This window comes from Microplitis demolitor, chromosome 8, assembly GCF_026212275.2.
Source record: "Microplitis demolitor isolate Queensland-Clemson2020A chromosome 8, iyMicDemo2.1a, whole genome shotgun sequence".
NCBI lineage: Eukaryota > Metazoa > Arthropoda > Insecta > Hymenoptera > Braconidae > Microplitis > Microplitis demolitor.
The window spans coordinates 987138-997876 of NC_068552.1; the positions used below are offsets into that span (position 1 = coordinate 987138).

The 10739-nt window shown below is 29.2% G+C and overlaps 1 protein-coding gene across 3 annotated transcripts; it reads left to right on the plus strand.

The window, feature by feature from the left end:
- Positions 1–991: 991 nt before the first annotated feature.
- LOC103575916 (uncharacterized) lies at positions 992–9510 on the plus strand. Of its 3 annotated transcripts, none has more exons than XM_053741248.1 (5): positions 992–1253; positions 1343–2052; positions 2910–3285; positions 3362–4193; positions 5403–9510. In XM_053741248.1, the coding sequence occupies exons 3-5, from the start codon at positions 2946–2948 to the stop codon at positions 5452–5454; spliced, it is 1224 nt and encodes a 407-aa protein (XP_053597223.1). In that variant the 5' UTR covers positions 992–1253; positions 1343–2052; positions 2910–2945; the 3' UTR covers positions 5455–9510. The 3 variants fall into 3 exon arrangements, with proteins under 3 accessions (XP_053597223.1, XP_053597224.1, XP_008554143.1); XM_053741249.1 differs by having other exon boundaries at positions 2922–3285; XM_008555921.3 differs by having other exon boundaries at positions 995–1253; positions 3362–4189.
- The last annotated feature ends 1229 nt before the right edge of the window (positions 9511–10739 follow it).

Here is a 10739-nt window from a genome sequence, read left to right on the forward strand (position 1 = left end):
TTGTAAAATTTAACAAAATTGAATTAGAAAATTATTATTTACTGCAATAATTTCTCTACACTTTTTATAATAATTAGTAGCACCTAGTTTCCAAATTGCATATTTAAAAATATTACTATTTGCCGCGCTTTTTTTATACTTTCAATTATCTATAAAGTATTGACTAAATGTGAGGCAGAATCTGGATAATTGATGTCAATTGATCAGTAAAAAATCGCAGCTGTCCAAAATTACACCTAGAAAATTTTCGAAAAAATTAATTAAGAAATTCTTTACCGTTTCGCATCAAATAGAAGTCAAGAGAAAAATTTCGTACAAATTTTTTCCAATTAACAAATCGGATGTTATTTTAAATCACTACTTGCAGTTTACTTACAACTACAAGCGTTTATTTATTGATATTTCCTAGGAAACTTTTTGACGTCAATTATCAGTCAGTTTCTCGTAATCTAACATTAAAAATTTACTCTGACAAAAGTTATGAAAAAGTTTCTGTCAATTAACAGAATAACTTCTTGCAGTCAACTTGACGTATAATTCCGGCAATGCATATATTCATGTAAATATATCAGCGCATGCGTATAGTTTATTTTTCGAAAGAGAAAGGGCATTTGAAACGTCTAAATTTCCAGGAAATTTCTGTTCCTCCATCAACTAGATGTCAAATTTAACAAAATTCGATTAAACTAAAATATACTTTTACTTCATCAAATCTAACTGCAAATTGACGTCAACTTATGAATATTTCTGTGAAATCTTTACTAAACTTGACAGCAAATTTCAACTAAAGATTTTCAAAACTACATCCCCTATTGTCTAAAAACTGAACAACAAATAGATGCACATTTGAAATCTATGCTTAGCAACTTGTAACTTACCCGAAATTGACAGCAAAAGAAAGTAAATTCTGCTGAACAAATATAATGACCGAAGATCTTTCACACGTAATTAAATCATTTTGATGATAAAAATGAGTTCGGGTATCTTCGGTTTCGTGAAAACTATCCAGTAAAAATATTCGGTGTACAGTGACTTATGAAACTAGTCCGAATTCGTTTATAAACCAGACTATTCCTTAGTTCCTGAGTAGTTTTTCTATAGAGAAGGGAAGAGAAACAGAGAGCTTTGAATAATGACGTAAAAAATGAGAAGGAAGAAATAAAGAATGATCAGCGATGGGAGGAACGTGCGAACCACGAACCGTCTCAGTATTGTCGACAAGAGAGGCTCTTCTTAGGCGATAATTTTTTGAGGTTTCTTTTGCGTTGTTTTTTTTTTTTTTTTTTTTTTTTATTTATTTTTTTTTTTTCTTATCAACATTAAGTTGTAAAAAAACTTACAGATTTAAAAGGAATGGTGGCCACAATAGCGGATGATAACTTTACCATAGACATATAGAAAACAATAAACCGGCGTTGATATAAATTATATATATATTTATATCATATGAGGAAAACGGGATCCAAGGCATGAGGTCTCCTTCGAGCCACAGACGTTGGAGGTTTCCTGAAGCCAATGATATTTTGTTATAAATTTATTGTGATCTGTGCAGTATTGCGTTAGCTAACGAATTGACACATTGTTGACTTTGATGGAAATGTAAGAGCATTAGCACATTTTTACCCGACGTTTAATTCGTGAGTGTACTGATGACGTTTCCATTCGTGTCATATAACGCTTTCGGGGTTGAAATGTAGATCATTATGGAATGTGCCAGTGCGTAGGTGTTTTACTTGAAAAAAAAATATATCCATATATATGTTTTTTTGCAGTGGATTTGAATTATCAAGTACTCAATGGATACACATAAATTGCTACGATTATCCAAAATACCTTTGGGTTATTTTTGAATTTTAAATATTTTAAGATTGATAGATTTACTGAGCATCGAAAGTGCAATTTAAAATGAACAGCTATAATTTTAAAAAATTTAATATTTTTATATATTTTAAGTATACGATATATTAATATATATAAGAAAATATATTTACTGACGAATTACTGGCAAAAATGATGTACTGGTTCATGTAACAAAAACAGTTAAACAAAAAGGTATTTAAATTTAATTTGTGAACTTTGATTAAAAACTCCGATTGAATCTGATTGAAAAATTTAAATCTGAAACTTGGAACGCCCCCGAACAGTTCTGATACTACTCCGACTGAGTTTCGGTCGAATGAATTGTTTACTTGAAAAACCATAAGTCATGTTTTATCAAAATTGGGTTTTTTGCATTTTTTGGTTCTTTGGATGTCCCCATAGAAATTAATAAAAATATCCATCAAATCAGTGTTTAAAAAACAATTAACGGGGTGACAGAAATTTTATTTTATTGAGAAACCCCATAAGTCATTGACTTATGGGGTTTTTCAAATAAACATGCAGTTTTAGTTTTATAGAAATAATTTTTTTCTTTTTTATTTAAAATTCGCGCTTTTTTTGGAAAAAAAATAATATGACTGATTAAAATACTTAAATTAATTATTAATTTTGTAATTTCTGAGTTTCAGAGTTTAAATACATATTATATACTTCATTTTACCAGTCTAATAAATTATTTGAGTGGAAAAAATAAAAAAAACAATGATTTGATGACTTTTTCGTCCGTTTGGTTGAGAAACCCCATAAGTCAATCAACTTTAAATAATTTTTTTAAGTAGTTGCAATTAAAAAATTGAATTTTTCTTGTTTTAATATTTTTCAGACGCTAACATTATTCTCTTCAATTATTTATTTGCTATTTCAATGGCAAGTTTTTCCAGAGAAATTTTTCTTGTGTTTCCTGAAAAATTTTGTTTTCTTGACTTATGGGCTTTCTCAAATAGATTCAAATTTAATTGGAGTTTTTAATCAGGATAATTAATTAAACTTTATCAGATGAATTCAAATATTTAATGTAATAATAAAAGTTAAATCTACAGGATGGATCCCGGTGGGATATCACTATGCGGGAGAAGTCATCAAAATGTCGCACTCACTTAAATTATGTGAGGAGCACAACAGAAATGTGCTCACGTGATCCTCCTGTTCTGCACCCTGCCCTTTCTAAGGCCAATGGTAAAAGTTCTAGTCTCCAATCAAGTTCCCATGGTGAATCTCGAAGCGAAGGTAATTTGCTTCCAACTCCTGGCGGTAGGCTTAAGTTCTTCAAAGATGGAAAGTTTATTTTGGAGCTATCACACCGACGAGATGGAGAGAGAACTACGTGGTTTCCTGTTCCTAAGAAGACCTTCTGGCCTCCAGCTAGCACTCCGCCCAACAAACAAGAAATCACGTCTCTCAGCGGTATGTCAAAAAATAAAACTCTTCAAGAGTGGCGACAAATTTTCCTCAGATAGTAATGAATATTTTTTAAATCTAGATGATAATTCATCGATACAATCGAGTCCATGGCAGAGAGACCATTGTTGGAAGCAAGCTCGTCCTCGACGCTGTACCACTTTGGAGTTTAATTTTTACTACAGACGAGATCCTCGTACTCAAATATCTGCTCCAGTTAATTTGCTTGTTCGCAAATATCGACGCCCCCTTGATCCAACGCCGTTGCAGTTAATCGCAGAACCGAATGCAACTCATAAGAAGACCACTCATAAAATAAGGAATAATGCTGCGACTGGCAAAACCTTAAGTCTCATTATCGATAAATTGTCTCGTTTGGATCCGAATGTCGTTTCGCCACGAAAACGAATACTGCGAGAGCTAGAAAGAGTGACTTTGGAAGATCAGGCTTCTAAAAGGCGCGCGACACCTCAGCCAATAACTTTATCGACTACGATAATTCCTACGACGACGAGCACAACTATACCTTCGCCAAAACACCTCTCGTCGTACAGCATAACGAGTATTTTAGGAGAGAACAAGCCAAATCCTGAATCGGGTTTTTTACGAAATTTACTAAAATTAGACGATGGACACGCTTTTAATTACTTGACCAGTAATTTTCATCCACGAACAAGAGTTGATCCTTTTATTGGATCTGCAAACACATCGGTTCATCACCCATTTTATGGAGTCCCAGTGCTTCCCCCTGGTACATACAGAGCACCAGGACTGTGGATGCATTATCCCCCACCCGTACACTATTCACCTCGAATTCATCCAACTTATTTACCACCACCAATTCACCCATCATCTCCTCCCGTTCATCATTATAAAGAATATAGAGAACAAACTCTCACACCTCCGTCAGGTAGGTAAACCTTATTTCATATTTATGTGCCGACTACGCAGTAAAAAGTATTCTGTTAAAAGCAACATAATCTGAGTGTTAGAAATGGTCAGATTACTTGTGTTAAATTTAAACATACAATATGTTATTTTTTAACACAGACTGTGCTAAATTTTAACATACAATATTTGTGTTATTTTTCAACACGGACTGTTTATGTTAAATTTGAACACACATTATTTGTGTTATTTTTAACACAGGCTATTTGTGTTAAATTTGAACCCAGAATATTTGTGTTATTTTTTAACACATACTATTTGTGTTAATTTTTAATACAGACTATTAGCATTTAATTTTAACATACAAAATTTGTATTATTTTTTAACACAGGCTATATGTGTTAAGCTTAAACACATAATATTTGTGTTATTTTTTAGCACAAAATTGGTGTTAAATTTCAACACAAAATTTGTGTTAAAACCTTAACATTAAATTCATGTAATACGAGAAGTGAATTGAACCTTTTTAAATGTTAGTGTCGACAAAAAAAATGTTAACTTTCACTTTTTATTTTTGTACCATGGATATTCAGTAAATATAATTTGAATATTATTTTGCGGTCATCAATAGTGACAACAATTATCATTTAACATTCAACTATTTTTTGACAGTAAGCAATATTTTTATTAGAGTCAAGATTTTGAAAAATCACGTAATATTTCATAGCAGTTGTAAATATAGCTAATCAATTAATTTAAAAAAAAAAAAAAACAAACACATTTTTATTTAGCGAAAAAATAATTTTAACATTCCATGAAATAATTCGAAATTGCTACTAAATCTTTTTTATTCGTATGATAAAAATTCCAGCTTTTAGTAAATGGTAAATTTAACATATTAATAATTAAAATTTTTAAGTTAGACATTTATAAAATGTCGATTTCACTTTCATTTTTCTAATAATTTTTCCTCGACTATCGCTTGACTTTTTAACATAAGTTTTGTGTTAATTTTAAATTAACACTTAATAATTGTTGATAGTTACAATTTTTGTACTAAGTAACACTTTTAAAGTGTTAAATAGTAAATCGATTTAAAATTTTTAAGTAACAGTAAAATGTGTTCATTTAACACAAAAAATTAAACACGGGCCGTTTTTAACACAATATTTTTTACTGTGTACAATTTTTTTAATATATGATATTATTCCTTTATTTTTTATTTTTATTCTTAGATATGCCCTTAAATTTATCAAAGCATGCAGGTTAAATCTCAGGATCCCATAAAATCGGTGCCTTAGTGACGAGCAAACTTAGATGTGTATTCACTGCCGGAAGAACAATAATACGACTGTAATATTTTTAATTGTCATATATATATTCATATATATATAATTATTTTTTACTTTTCTTCTACTAGTAGTTTAAAGAAGTTTGACTTTTAACCCTTCCAATAACCACACTAATTTTCATTATAGAGCGCACAGAATCTTGATGGAAAGAGAAAGAGATTTTAAAAAATAATGTAAATATTAATTTCATTTCATATTCTGTTTAAATTAATAGAAATAAAATAATATTGTAGAATATTATTTTTAAAACATTAACTCATAACTACAGAAAATTTTAATATTTTAAAAGTTACGTTTAAAATATAAGTTAGGAAAATTGATTTTAGTTATTTATTATAATCAAATCTTTCACTTTATTCAGAAGACATTTTCTAAAATTTACCATAAATCTAACCATTTACTAATTAGATTATTAGAATAAAGTATGAGAGTTGAATGATTTGATATTTGTAATTATTTTAGACTCGTAATGAAATTCTATAAACATTCTGCGAATTTCAAAAAATTAAATAATTAAACTTATATACTAAATTGGAAAGTTTGATAAAAAATATTGTTTCTTTGCACAAAAAGTATTTGAAGAAAATTTCTTCTTTTTTTTTAGAGCGATTTACATAAAAATTACGTTTTTCTCAAGCTTCAGTTCAGTCTATAAGAGGTAGAGGATTGCCGTAAAATTTTCCAGTCAATAGGGTATTTAAAATTAATAAGGTTTTTAAGGCTTAATAAAATGAATTAAAACCCCATTTTAAATACGTCATATGCATAAAAGCGCGTAAGGTAGCCATACGATGGACGCGCATGCGCAGTAACCTTAATTTACCGTAGGTAACATTAAAAAGCTGTATACTGTACAAAATGATTCTATTTGATTAAAATGAAATTCTTGTTAAATTAAAATTATTCAAACAATTGAAGATGAGCCTTTTGAAAGTAACTAAAATAATTTTTAATAAAAAATTCAGCATATGTATGAATTTAAAAAAAAACTACTCGACTTTTTTCAATTTTAAGAAACAAATCAAGGCTTAAATATTCTGCCCTTATAAAAAAAACTCCGATTGAATTCAATTGGATTCTAGCCGGATTTAATAAGAAATTTTCGATTGTCTTTCAATTATTCGGAAAGTTCCGAATCAATTCTAATGAACCTGATTAAAAAATTTCACTTGGTTTTAATCGTAATTTTCAATCAATCATTCTGAAAATTTTACGGACAGTTTTCTACCACCTATAGATTACATGGAGAATTTTTTGAAATGCTATGTCCTGCTTAAAAAATCTGATAGATTTTTATAGCTGTATGTATAAGGCTCTATACTTAACTATAGCACTTATAGAACTCATTCATTCTTATAAAATCTATAGGAATGTATGAGAATCTATTGGATTCTATAAGATTTTCTAAACAGGAGGTGTCATAGTAAAGCCGGATTATATCACAAATTACTGTAACCATTGTAAATTTTACTGTGGTCATAGATTATTTAAACTTCCGTCAGGTGGCCAACATGGTCCGGCTTTACTATGACACCATATCACTCCAAACAACAATAATTTCTCCGTATATGTACAGTACATAAATGCAAGAGAAACAAACTGAATTCGCAATTTCAAATGATAAACGATTTTTGATTAATTTTGGTGTCAAAAAAATTAAAACCCAAAAGAATAAATGGAAATAAAATTTAGTATATATGCGTGAGTGTGTGCGTGCGTAATAAAAGATTTTCTATCTACGCTAAAGTAAAGGAGCCTGAAAACATGTTTGTAAATATAATGTATAAACTGACCTTATCAAGATTTAGGCTCTTAAAGATTTGTAAAGTATTAAAATTGCAGAAGAAATGTTGTTTGCAAAAGAAAGTTAAGGAACTATTGGAGGCTAAGTGCAATGAGTGATGTAAAATCTAATGTAAAACTCTTACTTTATATTATAATAGACTCAATTTTTTAGTTACTCGATTTAATTTATCTAATCGCTAAATGTTTGCTCGATATAAGCTTGCATCGGCACGGACTATTACGTCAAAATTGAATAAAAAGTCATATTTATTTACAGTGTGAGTTTTACAGTATATAAATGATATTCACTTCGCCTGCAAATATGCGTCCTCATAACTACTATTGTAGTTGATAAATTTTAGACGTATTATACTTTTTTTATCTCTTTATATCATTTTAAACCAACTCTTGTTGTTACTTTAATAAATATTAATATGATTTCTATCATGATGAACAAACAATATTATATAACAGTTATTCATTGTGAAGGAACTATGGAAGTTGAAGGTCTATGTACAGATAAGATGATACACTGTATAACATGATTATATTTATAGAACTTGGGTCATTATTATAATTATTATTTTATTATAACTATTGAAAATTGTAGACTATCAGTGTCGTTTTATACCCTCTCTAGCGGACCTGAATAACGGTAAATTACTATTTTTACCGTAAATTGCCGCACTACTGGCAAATTTACCGAGAGTTTACGGTAATTTACGGAAACCTACACCAATGTACGGCAAATTGTAGTAATTTACTATAAATTGTGACAATTTCTCGTAAATTACGGTATTTGGAGTAAATTACCATATTTAAAATGGCAAATTTGTCGCAATTTACGGTAAAAACACGTCAATGTAGGCAAATTTTGGCAACTTATCGTAAATTGCCGCATTGGTGTTATTGCGCTTTACGGTAATTTTGGGCTATTTACACCAAATTACGGCACATTGTGGTAATTTCTCGTAAATTACGGTGTTGATAGTAAATTATCCTATTTAATATGGCAAATTTGTCCAAATTTACGGTAACGTATGCCAAGGTATGGCAAATTTCGGCAATTTACCGTAAATTGCGTCAATTTATCGTAAATTATGGAATTTCTCGTAAATTGCCGCATTTATGTGATTGCAGTTTACGGTAAAGTTGGGCAATTTACATCAATGTACGGCAAATTTCGGTAATTTACTGTAAGCTGTCGTAATTTACGATGAATTTCGGCAATCAATCATAAATCGTGTCATTGATCGTAAAGTACCGATTCCATATGGCAATTTTGCTGCATTTACGGTAATTTACGGCAAATTGTGGTAATTTACTAAGCTCAACTGTAATTTTCGGACTTTTTACCGTTAATTCTACAGTTATAAATTAAAACACCACGTTTGGTCATAAATTGCCGCAAGACTGCTGTTATCTTCCGGTAAATTACCACAGTTCTGCCGTAAAATACCGAAATTGACCGTAAGTCTTCCGACTACCGTAAATTACGGTAATTATCGTAATTTGCTGTAATTCAAATTCGCCAGGGCTATTAAAACAGTAATTAACTTAGCTAATGAAAATCCAGAGTCCAAATGCATCGCAAATTAATGTAATTGATTGACATAAGGAGTACGAAGCGTGCCTTAAAACTTTTTAGAACATACATTTCAAAAGATAAATATACTTATAAAAGTATTATAGAAAATTTGAGCAACGGACATTGCTACTATATTCATATGCCTGCATATTGTTGTTAAATTAATCAATCATCATATATTTTATGTCGTATATATCTTGTAAATCTGACGTAAATTTATTTATTTGGTTATCAAATAGGGCAGCGGTGTCGTTTTTGGCCAGTTTTGGACACTTTGAAAATTTGAATTAAATAATTTGTAAAACATGCAATGACATTTATTCTCTAAAGGTGTTCCAAGATACTTTTATCATACTATTGCAATGATAGTTTTTTTTTATACTAATTCATTAAGCAAAACAGACTATCAAGTGTCCAAAAATGGAGCAGTGGCCACAAATGGTACTTCTACTCTAATAGATCAGAAAAATTAAGTGGGTAAACTCAAGCTCTACAAATTGAATATAGAACTCTTAGTAACGTAACAAATTTTAATATTTGTAATGAAAAAAATGTATAATTAGCAAACAAATAATTGTATAGAACTACTAATTTCATAAATAAAAATATTTGATAATATATACAATTTTTTAATGTAATAACAAATTTATTAATCAAATTTATAGACGCAAATATATATTGGACCAGTAGGATGGAAAAAAGTGGCTTGTTTACAACTTCTACTTGAGACGTAACTCGATAATTTTTTTTTTAATTATCTAGATGCTATTCATGTAACTTTTGTACAAAACTGTAAATCGTTTGACCCTGCAGACTAGCCCTTAACATACGTTCAAGATATCCCTGATTAAGAAAAATTATTTGAAATGATTCAAAATAATTTGAAATTATTTAAAACAATTTGAATCGACTAATATATAGATTAGGGTGGCCCAAAAAAAACGACTATTTTTTTTTTTTAAGTCACTTGTGAAAATTTGTTGGTTTACGATGTTTTAAGAAACCTCTCCAAAAATCAGCTCGATGAAAAATTTTAAAAAGATCACGAATTTTGAAAATATCAAAAATGATCGAAATTTGAATTTTTTATTTCAAATTTTTTTTTTTATGGCAGCAATAGTTTATATTTGTGAAATCATGACCACGCTGAAAATTTAAGCCCAAAATTTGAATATTTAAATTTCGCTCAAGAATTTTGAATGTTTCCGAGTGCTGTCTTTTGAACGTTTTCGAGCGACCCTTGAATATTGATAATAAAGCTTCTCGATTTTTTCACCATCAATTTTCATCACAACGAATGGAAATATAACCCGAGAAATAGAAATATAAGTTATTTACATACTTTTTTATTTTTTAATTCAATTTTTAGGTTTTTTCGCTCATTCAAAACTTACCAAATTTTATTGTTTAAGACTGTCCTGTATATTTTTGATTATGCAAAAGTTATATTTTAGTAAAATGACGATAATTGAGTTATAAAAAAATACAAAAACTAATTCAAAGTATTCGTGACATATTATTAGTTAATATTCAAAATTCTTGAGCCGTTTGAATATTTAAATTTTGGGCTGAAATTTTCAGCATAGACATGATTTTATAAATATAAACTATTGCTGCCACCAAAGAAAAAATTTATAAGTAAAAAATCCTAATTTCAATAATTTTTGATATTTTCAAAATTCGTGAGCGACCTCTTAAAACATTTTCTTTCTACTTTATTTTTCGCGAAAAATCAATGTGTTATGAACTCAGAACCACTTTTAGTTTAAAATTTTTTTTACCAACCCTTTTTATAAATATTTTTTGCTCCTACTCTTTAAATATTTATATTTGAGCACCCAGATCAT

What these genes read in the sequence shown, in the direction of transcription:
- LOC103575916 (XM_053741248.1), top strand. Translation starts at nt 2,946, where the DNA reads ATGCGGGAGAAGTCATCAAAATGTCGCACTCACTTAAATTATGTGAGG. An exon ending in AGAAATCACGTCTCTCAGCG is followed by an intron (nt 3,286 to 3,361) that starts GTATGTCAAAAA and finishes TTTTAAATCTAG; the next exon opens with ATGATAATTCATCGATACAA. An exon ending in CTCACACCTCCGTCAGGTAG is followed by an intron (nt 4,194 to 5,402) that starts GTAAACCTTATT and finishes TTTTATTCTTAG; the next exon opens with ATATGCCCTTAAATTTATCA.